Source organism: Polyodon spathula, chromosome 19 (assembly GCF_017654505.1).
Source record: "Polyodon spathula isolate WHYD16114869_AA chromosome 19, ASM1765450v1, whole genome shotgun sequence".
Lineage (NCBI taxonomy): Eukaryota > Metazoa > Chordata > Actinopteri > Acipenseriformes > Polyodontidae > Polyodon > Polyodon spathula.
Window position 1 is genome coordinate 3975501 of NC_054552.1, and position 15496 is coordinate 3990996.

General features: G+C 37.0%; 1 protein-coding gene across 1 annotated transcript in view; it reads right to left on the bottom strand.

Moving 5' to 3' along the window:
- LOC121295042 (protein kinase C-binding protein NELL1-like) overlaps positions 1-15496 on the bottom strand; it is a 130679-nt gene that overhangs the window by 3556 nt on the left and 111627 nt on the right. The window contains exons 16-17 of the mRNA XM_041219333.1: positions 6178-6318; positions 326-519 (exon numbers count right to left, since the gene is read on the bottom strand). Coding sequence (XP_041075267.1) covers positions 326-519; positions 6178-6318 — 335 coding nt within the window. The remainder of the gene's footprint in view (positions 1-325; positions 520-6177; positions 6319-15496) is intronic.

A 15496-nucleotide genomic window follows, 5' to 3' on the forward strand; every position in this document is an offset into this window, starting at 1 on the left:
CCAATGCATAAACCTGCAGTACACCTACACATCATGGAAGCCATCCTTTCACAGAATAACCTGCTTGATTTTGGAATGATGTTGAAATGTGTCCTGACTCAACTGGGTTCAAATCAGATGAAAAAACTGGTCAAGGCAGCAATTTGACTTCCCAGTGGGGAATCCTATACTTCATAATGAGAGAGCGTGGGCTGGCATTATAAAGTAGCAATCTGGTGACGGCATTCTAAGTTGCTCCCCCCCCAAAAAAACTGCACGATTATAGGCAGGGGACAGCAAGCAGGTTTGATGAAAATAAACTCCAAACCCAACACAAAAACTGTACCTTGCAAGAGCACACAGAGCATCTATCTTCCTTCAGAGTCCAGACCTGGCCGTTGCGTTTGAGCCCTCCTTCGTGAGGGCAGTCCCCAGAGCAGGAGGGTCCGGTGGGGCACAAGCAGTCAAAGCTGCCCTCCAAGTTAACGCAAGCAGAGTCATTCCAGCAGGTGTGTGTTCTTGTAGCGCATTCGTCAATATCTATGAGACAGTAAAACACACTCTGCAATCTTTATTCTTTGTTAAAGAGACACCTTGGACTGTCATCCAGGACAGTAGCTGTATAAGCATAGCCATTACCAGTGACACAGCTGCTCCAGGGAGAATTCTATACGTCGGCATTAGTATACTCAACTGACAGGGTCCAAAACATCTTACTAGATGTTACTTGCTCAGTATGCTTTTTTTTTTGGATTCCCTTTCTACTAAATTCCCTTTTCCCTGCATTACTAAATTGTGCAGCGGAAGAAAGCAAAATAAAATGCCTCATTGTTGTTTATGTTAGCTATACTAATCAATGTGCAATGCTTTTCTGAAAGGACCTTGAGGAAAGATTATGGGTTACAAATAATGAAGCTATACTGTCAGGGTTGTTTTAAGGTACCTTGTAGATCCAAAGCACAAACCGGTATCAATTCTACAGTAATGCATGTAGCAAACATGTGCCTTTTGCTTTCAGGCAAATGCAGACTGGCACCTGCTTAAAAACAAACTTCAAAAAAAATGGAGCATTCACTTATTTTTAAGTACGATCAGACCTATTTGCATAGCTTCATACCTGTCCATTCCATTACTGAACAGCCTTCCTTCAAGAGAATTGTTTTAAACCCTGTGACCCAGTTTAGGGGGAAGAAAAACTGGCATGGATTTTATGCAATTTATTCCAGAAATAGATGTTAGTAATTACTAAGACTGACTGAGGTATTAAAATATGTCAGCTGCATTTCATATTAATACCCTTAGGCAGTCTGTATGGACAGGTTATGTATAGTAAAATACAGGTGCATATAAAGTAATGTGTATTTCTGTCTTACTGACATACTTCTTATGTACCATATGTTTATGAATGTGCATGGCTTCTAAATCCTCCAATCTGCGGCTGCCACGACATTTCCCTTCAGTGTCGATAATTTAGTGTATTGTAGCTCTGCATCCTTTCTAGATGACCAACTTCCTTCAAACCCTGGGAATGAATTGTCTGGCCATCCAGTCCAGGGCACTCTATTCCCTTTACACAGTGCCCTCACAGGTCAGGAGAGAGATTTATCACCAAGAATCATTCTGTCTGAGATTAGAGATCGAATGATTCTTGGTGTTAGAGCTCCCTCCCGACCTGCAAGAACACTGCGTAAAGGGAACAGAATACCTTGGACTAAATGACACGACAGTTTATTCCCAGGGTTAGGTGGAAGTCGGCCATCTAGAAATGGGGCAAAGCTACGGTACACAAAACCAATGACCCGGACGGGAAACAGTGTGGTATCAGTGGACTGGAGGAGCGGGTGCGCTCGTTGAACAAGGGGTCATGGGTGACGTTATAAAAAGGGGATGTAGTGATGTGATCTGTTCCTTTGTGAATGGTTATGTCAAATGACCAGAAGGAGAACCTGTGCTGTGAAACGTGAGTGTTTTGTTTGTTTTTGTTTGTCATTAATAATACCATTTGTAATTATTTGGACGGCTAACATGATCCGGAGCTGTCGCCAAAGGCCAGCACTAAACCCGGATCAACAACACTGCATTTTTGTTGTCACTAAAGAACTGTTTTCACCACGAGCACTACAGCACACACTGTGGACTGCTGTTTGTGTTTGTATAAGTGTTAAGTGAGGGTGAACTGAAACAGGACTGTTATTATTTCGGGGTCAACTTGCACATTACAAATAAGCAATACTCGCCGTTATTGTTATTATTTGCCATCAGGTCATTGGATTTAAAAACCATTAAACAGCATTGCACCTGGATTATAATTGTCTGTCTGTTTATTGATCACCTGCACCTGCACACTGCTAAACACTTTGACACACTCTGTCACAGGAGTTAATAGCTGCGAGAATGTAGCCCAATGTGCATATAAATTACATAAATGTAAATAAATGTAAACGTACCATACGTGGAAGAAAGCCTTGCACATGTATGAGCTAATATAAAAGCAGATATATGACCAAGTGCTTGCCCCCCCCCCCCCCCACACACACACACAGTATATCATCGGGGGGGGGGGGTGTTAGGTGTCCCCCCACACACACACAGTAATCATCTACGGTTTAATATCCACTGCCTATTAACTTATAAGAATCAGTAGGAGTGTAGGGAGTTTTATCTTTTATGACACCTGGTGGAAGCAAAAACTGTTTCCAGAAATGCTTGGGAAAGTCAATAGAAATGCCATTGAACTTGATTATGAAAACATCTCTCACTCTCAACATAAACGATTTCTGTGATTACCATAGCCCTGCAGTATCTGATTATGATAAGCAAAACTCTACATCTTTGGTGATGACAGTACGTTTTTAATTTTTTCCTAATAATTGGATTTTTTCAAATATTGACACCACCAATTTTACATTTCAGAATGCTTTTTAACTTTACAAGATATTAAGTCATACAGCTGTAGGTTTGGGTAAACCAGGACAAATAATACTGTAGATACAGAACATTACAAATATTTAAAGCTGTACCCCCTGCAAGATAGGCTTTAAATGTACCCCTTTTGTAAATTGTTAAATTCCAGTACGTTTGAAATGCTGCCACCATAATACATCTTAAGTAATTATTTTAAATAACGTTAATAATGCTGTAAGTAGATTATTATAACTAATATTGGCTCTCTACAAATAAACTCATCTTACCATAATGAAACGGAAGGCAGAGCGAATTTCTTTTTTTCAAATATGACATAGATGAGCAGATAATCAAGCGACCATGATTAAGGAATGCGCATATAGAAGCAAATATTCATTAGGGTTAAGAACAGTGAATAAGGGCATTTCCCTGTATCTGGAGTATAATAATTATCACTATGAAATGACGGAATGCCTTCATGGTCTCTAGATAATTTGTCTTGGGATATACAACCATTAAAAAAAATAATAAAACACGTTGCTGGGAAAGTGGGGTGAAATTTTAGAAAACAAACACCCTATTGTATGTTTGTATATCAACAGTTTCATCTGGCAAGTAAACATTCTTCAGTGACTACTTCAAATTCCTTGAGGGGAAGTTGGTGGTTGAAATCTGCAGAGAAGTCTATTTTTCAGAATGGCCCCCTGGAGTCCTCTTCTGTTCATCATGAAACATCATTCATTTGTGGACTCTCGGACATGGAAGCAACTGCCAACTGAGCAGCCGAATCTGCTGGCTTGCATACTGAAACGGACTTGCAAAAGGGAGATGCTTTTATATATGAGATGTTTTTATATACAGCAACACTGACTACTGCACATGTCAGAGTTTCCATTTGCGTCACACATTAGTAAGTCATGTGAAGGAGGATCCCATTTAGTCCTGCGTATAGCCTAAGACATCCTGTGTGGGAACAGCTGAAGGCTTGTCTTTGCTGCCATTTGTCAAATCACTGCTTCTATCACCGCTTGCATTCGTCAGTGTTCTGCATGACTGGCAGTGAAGGATCTGTTTACATTTTTCTAATCTTTCCCTTTAGCAGCATCCTTTATAAGCCAACCTTGGGGGCTGCCTTATCTTATCCTAATGTCACACGGTTTAGATTCACTCTTTAAAATAATTCACAGAGGTGTTTACGCCTGTTTTATCAGTCTGAGAAGCCCAAATGCCATATCACAGCTGTAACCCACGAACCAGTTCTGGAGGCCTGGAGATCAACGCTGTCAAGTCAATCGCCTCTTTTCACCCAGTAAACCTATGCAGCGCATGTTGCCAAGCTACTGAATGTATGCCTGCTGCCTGATTATTATTGGTCACTGTGCTCTGGTGAGGCAAACCATCCCCAGCAGATTCTTCTTACCTGGCATATATGAGGGCAATGGCAAACGCAGCTGTCGCCCACGAGGTCCCCTGTCAAGATCGACAATTTGGCATGACCAGGATTGGAACATTTCAACCTCTCCTTGGAGCTTTTATTTATTTAGTCCTTCAACCAGCAGCTTCTCATAATCAATTGAGATTCAGCTTATCCATCTAGTTTTGTAGCTGAGAGAACTGCAGCACAAGGAAGTGATGTGACTTGCTCAAGCTTTGTGGCTAAGCAGATGTTTCAATACTGGACCTGGATGTGGTCACTGAATGCATTTCTTTTTTTAATGTGATAGATTGAATTAGTGGTGTGCTCTGCTCCAGATTTGGGAGAAAAAATTAATTTCTATCAAAATCGGTATGCCTACTTTATTCTTTTTTACTTTAAAAGAATGAATAAAAGACAGACATGTATTAATTTAAGATTTTTTTATTTAATTTTGTATCTAGACTTATGTATGCACAGCATGTGACATCACTATTAATATATGTGGCTATAATACAAATAACAGATTAAAGATCACTTAGAAGTTCTTATTGCAAAGCTTTATTGTTATTAATTGCTGCTGCTCTGATCTTTTAGGGCTAATGCTTTATGAGACTATGCAGAGAACACATATTATATAGAGTACAAAACACATTAATAATATTCCCCTCTCCTGTCTCTGAAATGCTCCTAAAGTAATTAATTTAAACCCATAAAAGCTTAAAGGCACTGCTCCAATCTAATATTGCAACCATCTTTTGATATTACCTTACAGAAATAAATATAAAGCACATCACTTTGAAATCTGTCTTTCACAATGTGGTTCCATCATTTGTATTCTGTAGCCTAAGTTGTCCTTTTAATGTAGTTTACTTCTAGCCTGAGAAACAGATCTATTATTACATTTATGGGAAGGTCATCCATCGCATCCATATTGATGCACAAATTTCCTCTTGTCATTTGCTCCTTACTATCTCAGGAGTCTCTATGGTCAACAGTACTTGGTTGATCTAAAGAGTAGTGAATCAAAATGCAGGCACTGTTTAGATAAAAAAAATAGAGCCCTTTTGTGTACCAAGATCAAGCAAGTCAAACGTCTAACAGTGCATGCAAGCCTCTTTCAGTACATATCTGTCTGTAAAAAAGAAAAATTAATCCAGCTATAATAGTTTAAATAACAGAGGTATTTCTTTCTTTCACCACCAAGAGAAGAGAGTTATGTGCCAGTGCAGTAAGCAAAATCAACAAGGTAGTACACTATAAAGACAGCTACTGTATGTGACAAGGTGAAAGAACTGAAATCACTGACTGCTTTTGTACACCAGTGAATAGAATTTCAAGGGTTAGGGTTAGATAATTCACTTTGATTAACCCTTTAACATGCTACGGACAAATTAACCCTATTGGTTTACTAGCAATACAGTTGTATTACTTCATGTACCATATTCTTTTTCTTTGCTATGTATGTCAATTTCAATATTCCATCTTCTCGTTCTAGAAATGGCTTTTCAGTAGGTATTAAAACACCTTGATGACACCACAGCTGGTCATCACATCTAGTGTATAAAATTAAGTTTGCCTCGCAGGCTGTTAAAGTGTCATGAGAATTTAATAAACACAAAACATCTTACTTGTATGACTGGTTAAGTGAAGGTGGATGAAACAGCATACAACTGTGCATTAAGCCAGTAGATCTGGAGTTTTCCATTACACTGATTGCAATGTTTGAGACACATCTCTATAAAGAGTGGTATTACAATAAAAGCAAGATAATCACTTATAAACATTTGTCTGCAGTATCATGCAAGAACATGCTAATTGGGTTTTAGAGTAAGTGCTATGGCTAAAAAAGTAAGAGCTGTTTGCTCTTAATTGCTTACCAATGCAAGACCCCCCATCAAGAGAGTAGGTGCCGTTGTCATGGAAACCATTTCGGCACTCACAGTGGTACCCGCCTGGAAGGTTGACGCAGCGCGAGCGATTGTGGCACCAAACGACCCCTTCAGCACATTCATCAATATCTGCCTCAGAAACAAAAGAATAATAAAAGAAAAAGAAAAAATATTACTTTCATTTTCATTCACTGGCTACTAAAAACAGCCACTGCATGCCTTTCTGGTTTGTCATTGTTGGCTTCCATAGTCTATGAACAGTATCCTTTAAAACATACAGTACAGTGTATAGTATATTTTCTCTTCCATGATAATGTATACAATGAAACTCTTTTTTTTATTTTCAAACGTTTAGTGTGAGTGACTCGCTCTAACCCCTTCATCGATAATACCAGTTGTCTGAGCAATCAATATGCCAAATTAATTCTAGGAGTATTTCGGGTTCACGTAAATGTTGAGATAGAAGCAGTGCAAGGACTGGAGGTGCAAAATCAAAATGGATCTCTTTAGGGAACGTTGGGAGGTACAGGGGAATTAGGCGATGATTCTCTGGAGGCCGACTGTGAAATAAAAAAGGTTCACCCGCTCTGAACAACAGGCTAGGCAATATGTTTCACAGGGGGGGAAATTCTACGTGATATTGGTGCTTCCAGACCATTATAGCAATTACACAACATCAACACACAGATTTACAGTATATAGCTTCTTTCATGGAAAAGAGTGTTACTGTAACTTACAAATTTACTGTGATTATGTATTCTTTTTTTCATTTTCTCTTAGTTGCTTACTCCTTATGATATCATATCTGATTTTCAAGAGCCTCCTTGGAAACAGACGAGTCAAAGCAACAGGAGCTTGTGCAACTTAATCATAATGAAGTATATTCCTGTGTTCTAGCTGACAGCAAAAACAACAGCAAAAAAAATTATTCAGAACAGAAAACATTGCAGCAGTGATGGAATACTTTCATGGCTGATGTAAAACAGCTGAAACGAAATCTCTGTAGTTGTCAGCATTACAATTTCAATGACTGCTACAATGCAGATTTGATGTACATTTATGGTAAGCGTTATAAAAAACAGTTTGCAAATTCTGTTTTGTAGAAAAGAAAAGAAAAAGCACCTATTTTGTATGCATTAAAATGATGAGAACATGTACCTGCTTGATAAACAAACAAAAAAAGACTAGTGTTGAGTTTTTCTTTTGTTGTTACCTGGTCTAAACAAGCGCTCTCCCCAAATGGGGAATGGATCCTGATATGATGGTGATATTAAACTGCAGTACCCAGATCGTGATTCGCGTGTAAAAGAGGAAGAAAGAATACTTTGTGATAGAAGCCATTTAAAGAGGCAATTAAAGCTGTGCAGTACCTCGACCATTTTAATGTTACACTAAAACATGACTCATTGATGTCCGCTGTAATACATTTTCGTTAAGTTGTCCTTCTGTGCAATGTTCTTTATAAGAAAGCACACTGCCCAATTATATTTTCCAAATGCTTCAGCTTTGGGAATACTCACTTCTACCCACTGAAAACATGCTACAAGCTCTGGTGTAACTCAAGTTATTCACCTGCAAATCTTTTCACCAAAAATTTTGTTTTAAAACCATACCGGGCATTGCACAATTCAGGACATTTCTAAAGATAGAAAAGGCACAATCTACAAAGAAGGTGGCCACATCAGTAAGTATTGTAGCATTGTATCTACTGTACTGTACAACCTAACAGTCCAAACTCTAGAGGATGGAAAAAAAAAGAATGGGAAAAATAGTATTCAACAAATAGCGATACAGAAGTGGTGTGACTTCAAATGAGGTACCTAGAATCCAGCCTACCCCCTTAATCAAAATGCTTCAGTGTATTGTAAATGACAAGCTCGCTTATTTTGCCAACACTCTATCCATAGCCCCACTGGTATGCTTTAAATCATGATCCATCTCCATGAGACTGGCTCTTCTCCAGTGATCTTTAATTTAGGCACATCACTGCTCAGGACTGAAGCTTCACAACATTTGCTATTGATCACCCATTCCGACATCCTTACAGAGCAAGCACACCCAGGGGATTATGGGAAATATAGTCCCTTGTACATGGAGCAGAAAAGAACATCCTACCATTTCATCAAATATGAATCAAAGGGAGACAAAGCAGGTGATTTGACTGATGCGGAAGTAGTAGAAACAGTACATCAAGCCTAAACCACGTAATATGGAAGTATTCACTCAAACAGCTTTCATCAATTTCTTCCTTGCATAACACTATGTAGCACAATTTTTGTTCCTGGGTAGTAAGTGTTATTTCTTAATTGCTTACGCCTCAAAAGTATAGAAAATGGCTATTATTCCCCACAAACTTTGCTTTTGTGACCAGGACAGTGATATTTCAAAATATCACTATTTCCAATGGGAAAACGGGCAAATGTGTGTCTTTTCGTTCACATAAAGTCAGAAAAAAACAACATATGAATCCAAATTAACATGTATTTATACTAAAGTAATACAAAAATGACTACAAAAGATTTAGAAGTGAGTAGTTTTTCGAGATTTATGATTATACTGTAAATACAGTATAATCGTAAATCTCAAAAAACTACTCACTTCTAAATCTTTTGTAGTATAGCCTGTTAAAGCTGGAATCTGATTGGCTGAAGGTACTAAATCGTTTTCTGCTAACACCTTTCAATACTTTTTGTTGAATAAATTGCTGGTACTAATGTAAATAAATGACAACAGCATTAAAAGACCAGGTTTTTATTTACCACACAGATGTTACAGTGTACACTGTTTTCTCAAACAAACATTTTCTAAGCGATATGAGGCAGCGACAGAACAAATACTCATCTTCTGGATGCAGCAACATTTTTTCCCCTTTCTCATTAGTCCAGTTCTACTTCCTACACTTTCAAAGATTTTAGATTAGATTCATGTCCGGGCCTTACAAATATATTTATAGAAGTGAACCTTCTGGAAACATTCGCCTTTTAAAGCAGCTAAAAGAAATGCACATAAATTACCACCATGTCATATTTTTCCTACTTCTAATCTTCTCACGTACGTACTGCCATTAGCTCACATCTTTAGTAACTGTGATCTTATTGCTATTTTCTTGAAAGCCATGCAATTTTCTTGTCACTGTAGCATAATTGCCTGCTTGTCCGCTATTCTTCATGTTTGGTGACCATTGTAGTGTAAGTGCCACTAGTGTCCATCTGTCTGTCTATCTTTTTTATGTGTTTTTTTCATACTTACCTGAATCTCTTATATCTTTTACTCCAGTGTGGCCCGTACTGGCGTAAATTCTAATTTAACCCTTTAATAGCCATTTCTTTATCGCCTATAATGCAATGCTTAGCTACCCCTCTATATTATTATTTTTGGAAATCCAGCCTCATAAGCCAGAATTGTTCATAAGCAGTAAATTTGTGTTAGATAAAGAAAGTAGCCTTTCTCATTTAAAGAATGCTTGGGCATTACAAGGTTAGAAATCTGTCAGTCAAAAAAAAAAAAAACTTCTACAGGTGTTGTCTAAGTTATTTACACTGCACTGAATGAAGTGTTCTTCATTGTTTTGGTAATCTCAAGAGAATATCTAATGGATTGTAGCAGGATATTTTGTTCATTGCAGATGAAAATCCAAAAGCTTACTCATAAACCACCCATGCCCCACGCCCTTTTAATATTTGCGCTTTTCCAGAGAGGATAATAGGCTCACTCTGTTTAAGAATTGATAACAATAATCATTCTATAACGGGGGAAAAAAACTGGGGGTGCACTATTTTGAGGTTGCAGAGTTCTCATCTTCTTTATGTAATAAAAGCTAATGTTTTTTTTTTTTTTTTTTTGGTTTCTTTTGGTTCCATCACTTTGTATCTTGTTTTCTTGCGCACGTTTCTTTTTTTCATATTGTCTTGTTAAGGGTCTCTGTGCACACTTTCTGACACAGCTCTAACAGCTTGAAAATCATTACATTTTGTGTATCCTATGCACAAAAGAAGCGCTGATTTTGTTACAATAGCTCTTCCTGTGAAGTGCTACAAATTCAGAGCTTACAGATCAATAGAAAGGCTTGCTGACTGGCTGCTAAAGCTGTACAGAAACTCATTATAAAAAGCGTTGGAACCTGGAAAACTGCTGAACCATTCATTACTAACACAACGTTTGAAGATTTTACATATTTAGTGCATCACGATTTAGCGGGTTATTTATCTTCCTAATACATCAAAGGTGCTGTTTTAATTGATGATGATATATATATATATATATATATATATATATATATATATATATATATATATATATATATATATATATATAAAGAGAGCATGCTCACTTTTCAGCAGCTAATGCTGTGATAATTCAGAATCTAGCATGACATACTGTACTACTATTATGGCTTCCGATAGACTTTTGTGATATAAGTTTGTAGTTTCTTTGATTACGTGATGTTAAATAAAAGATCAAAATAATGTTCATATAGTTTATATGGTGGATGCAAAACTGTCCATAGCTGGATTCACTTCAATCAACCTACAATCTTTCCCTTAATGAAACAATAAGGAAAATCATATTTGTTTCCAGTTAGAAACTTTCTGTCTGGCACAGATTCATTTTTCGTAAAGGTCAAATTAGCTTTACAATGGAATAGTGCACCCTGAATGAGCACATGCTGTTTTAAGTCACCTGGCATGCATCCCTTGGGTCTTACTTAATTTCCTTTTCAGCTAAATTGTAGTTTCCCACAATAATATAAATGTCTAACTGTTTGACAGCTGCCTTTTCCATTTTCCAACATCTTCAGTTCATTTGTGAAACTGGAATTAGAAATGTGGTCCTTTAATATGTAATTCTTGGCATAATATGATTAACCCTATTTGGCATGTGCTTGACTTTACCCTTAGAGTCCATTCGTAAATTGATTTTTTTTGCTGCTCTTTTTTATTCCCCTTGCTGGTAACCATTTTATTAGCTGATGTGAATCAAGTGAATGGCCTACAGTAGGCTTAGTTGGGATAATATAAAACGCAACCCACCATCTCTCACCTTTGTTGTTCAAAAAATCCATACCTGCAAACCATTGCCCGTTGGTTCTGCATTCTACATTAGAATAGCTCTTGAAAAGATGAACACATCCCTTTATAGATTGAGCTTTCTTCAATGGATTGTATGTATGTTTCCTTAAGGGGTTCTTACAATGTTTTGCTTTTCTGCATTTGAAAAGGGATCTGCCTGATAAAATGAGGCTGAAGCAAATACAGCATGCTATTCCTGGTGAAGCTCACAGTGGAGAGATCATATATTATACACCTCTGACAGTATGTTGTCCCAAAACAGTACTAAAGTTCCATCAGTACACAGCAACTACAGTTAAACATTACTCCTATAGTGAAATCAGGAAAGCCACCTTAAAATGCTTAGAAGTACCGGTACTTCCTTGCAACAGTCTTCTGGAATCTGTATGAATATATCACTGCAATAAAGCCTTCTGCTTACTAGTGAATGATGACATAATGTATCTCTAGTAACATAAAACACATAACGTTTTTTAAATTGTCATTGAGCATTGGTCTTCCACTAATAACTTCTCTGACTCATCTAACCTGTGTGTACAAATGCAACGCTGGAAATTATTAGATCACACGGAAATATTAAATATGTACATTTTTGCCTATTCCACATATAAAATATATAATCTTGCACTATCCCCTTGATCCCCTCGTAGGCTGTCGATAGATCCTCATTCATTCGAAAGCCGGCTAGGATCAAATCCAGATTGTCTCCCTAATGGATACTTCTAAAAAGTAGCATTAATCTATTAATATGTTTTAAAAAAATGCAAGGAGTGTAATCAATAGTCTTGATGTAAATATCTTTGCAATGCATACCAAAAGATAGCTCAGAATATTTCAATTACATTCATACACAATTGTTTTTTTTTTATTACTGTTTTCTTGTTTTTCTATTTTAAACTATCTTAAATATATGTCCTGAGAACACTGAATCTCAAAGCGACTGGGTGCTAATTTGTAAACTCTCAAGGATCAGAAGTACAGTAATGATAGTAATCTGCAGTCTGCAACAAATTGTTTAAAAGACAGATTGTGTGATTGTGGCAAAGTAATTTGTAGTGTGCATGTCTCGTGGTGATGTGATTATAAAATAGAAGACAGACAACAAAGTTCACAGTCCAAACAGGTTTTATTTTTATAATCCTGGTCTGGTGACCACAAAGAATAATCCCAGGCAATACACAGCAGTGTGCATTACATTGTTCCAAAACAACGGGTTGCAGTCCCAAAATAATAAGACCCAGTTTGTAAACAATAAACAGAGTAGAACACACATAAAGACACACACGTTCACAAGTCCAGAGTGAGTGCTATAGTGCTTGTGGTGTAATATAATTTATCCATATACAATGGTGCAGTGTTGTCCGGGTTTAGTGCTGGCCTTAATCGACAGCTCCAGATTATGTTAGCTATCTAATAATAACAAACAAGTAGATTTTTAGACAGGACAAAACAAACAAAACACTCACGGTAATTCACAGTACTCCTTCCGGTTCAGCTTAACCATAAACAAAGGAACAGATCATCTTGCTATGTCCCCTTATATACCGTCAGTCATGCCCCCTTGGTTAACGAATGCAACCGTTTCTCCTCCAGTCCGCGGTTGCCACATCGCTTCCCTTCTGGGGCGATGACTTGGTGTACCGTAGCTCCGCCCCCTTACTAAATGGCCAACTTCCACCTAACCCTGGGAATGAATTGTCAGGCCATCCAGTCCAATGCACTCTGCTACCTTTACACATCACCCTCACAGGTCGGGAGGGAGATTTATAACCAAGATTAATTCTTTCTCTATCACAGGGATTCATAAATTCATAAGCCCCATCTTATAGATTTAATTATTTCTGCTGCCTACACATATCAGTTAATCCTTTTATTACAGTAGAGTACTTTCTGTGATATGAGTGTTATTTATGTAGCTATTAATATTATCAACTTGATGTAGATAAAATGGTATAAATGTTTAGTTAAACTAAATTCTGATTTGAATAAAAATGTATATTGATTTATAGCATATTCACAATCAAATACTGCCTGTGCATGTTCAATTAAATGGTTAATTTAAGGATTCCTGCATTGAAAAACACTGTAACCATTCTGTAATATAGCAATCTGCTAAGTCAAGTGGTTCTGCTAACAATTACATGAAATGATACGAATCCAAATAGTCTAATGAAGTACCCCTATTGTATAACGCTATAGTGAGATGCCATTGTTAAAGCTTTTTGGAATACTAAATAACAATCATATTGTGTGTGTGTGTGTGTATATACATATATATATATTAATAATAGACTGTTCAACTTGGAATGGCTGAAATCCAGAATCCAGATAGTTCTTGAAGGTCCCTCCTAAGTTCTAGGACCTGGCAGATTAAAGGCCTGTAGTTACTCATAACATCTGGATGTATTTTTCTTTTCCATCACAGTGTTTTTATTTGTTTTTAAATGTTATGAATATTAGACAAGGCAATCCATTTCAAGAATTTAAGTATTTTGCTTGATAAAGTTATGGTAAACATACCAGAACATTGGGAAGTTGGCACTTTTGTTATAAATTTATATATATATATATATATATATAATAATATATATATATATATATATATATATATATAATATATATAGCTACTCTAGCTACTTAGTGTAAGAATGCATCAGGTCCCAGGAGTGCATTTGCTTGTCTCTCTTAACAAGTACTGTAATTCTTCTTACTCCTGCCTCCACAAACTGTTCAATAATGCAACTTGGGGTTAGATAAAGTTGAAGTCCTTGCTCCGAGTGACCCAACTAAAAAAGCCAAGCTCCTGGCTATATCATCCCCAAAGATCAGACCAAAAGCATCTGAAACCTGAATAAAACATGTCTTTTGGGTTAAAGTCATTTTTTTTTTGTTTTTGAACAGAAAGGTGACTAGGTACTGGTAAGTTCTTTAGTGTTTCTCACTGTATCCACAAGGACGGACAACATGCCATAGAGTGCTTTGATGATTTTAATGTTATCAGATAAATGCAGAGGGAATTAACCTGGAAATACTTCCCATTGAATCTGTTCTGTACTATTCCATTATCTGTATTTTTAGTAGCTTTTAACCTCTTATATCCTCCAGTTACACTACAGGAGAACTTTGGTAGGATGTATGAAGCCTAGGGAACACATCTGACTCAAATATTGTAGCTGTACTTGAAACATGCAGCCCCTTTGGTGTACAGTATTTAGACTCAGCAGAGCTTTATAAAAGCATTGCTTGTAAGCCCCTGGGTAATTTGAGTTGATTTCCCTTATAATAATTATTTTGAATACATACCTTTCGATTCCTGTTGAAATTCTGTTATGTGAAACACATAATCTTGGGCATCACATCCTATTTTTACGGTTTTTAATGTTTTGTGATGCCTGCGCTGTTACAATGTACTTATTCTCTTTTTTGTAACCCTAACTCTCAACCCTAACCCTTTTATGACACAATTGTGTACTTACATATATGCAAAACACAATAGGGTGCATGCTATAATCTATGAATTCTGCCAGAGACTAAATTCCAAGAAATACATGGGTCCCCTTTTGCTCATATTGGAAAGACATGCAGATGCTTGTTGGTCCTTCCATTTGAAGGTACCATATATGGCCTTATCTCTCTATTTGACAACTTTATCTAGTTCACTCAATTAAAATGGTATTTTGTTAGCATGTTTCATGTTGCCTATAGCTTGTCTGCTCTTGGCTATTGTCAAAATGACAAACGTAGGTTATCAGCTGTTCTAAGAATCTGTATGATCATGTAAACTGTACCGAGTTTGATATTTAATATAATCCAAGTATGGCTTTCAAGATTTAAAAAAAAAAAGGTTTCTAATCCCAGCAGGGGATAGTTTGATTACAAATTGTACTATGTTAGGGCTTTTATTTCAAAGTCACGGCGTTGGGAGTTTGATCTCTGATGGGTTCTTTGCACCATCAGTTTCTGTTCACAAACTGCATGTCACCTTGTCTGCAAAAGGTGAGCTGAGATATTCATGTGTATCTTGTCCTATTGCAAGAGAGCAACCAGTAGCAGTGTAGCTGGGGAGAGTAATCCTGTCATAGTCCATCACATTGTTGAGGTGAGTTCAGGTCCACAACAAAATCAACAACACTGGTGCTCTAATGCATTGCACCACAATAGCAGTATGATGATTCACTTTGTATGATGACATATTGAAACTGCATGAGACAAGTGGACAAAGATGTTTTAAGACCTGC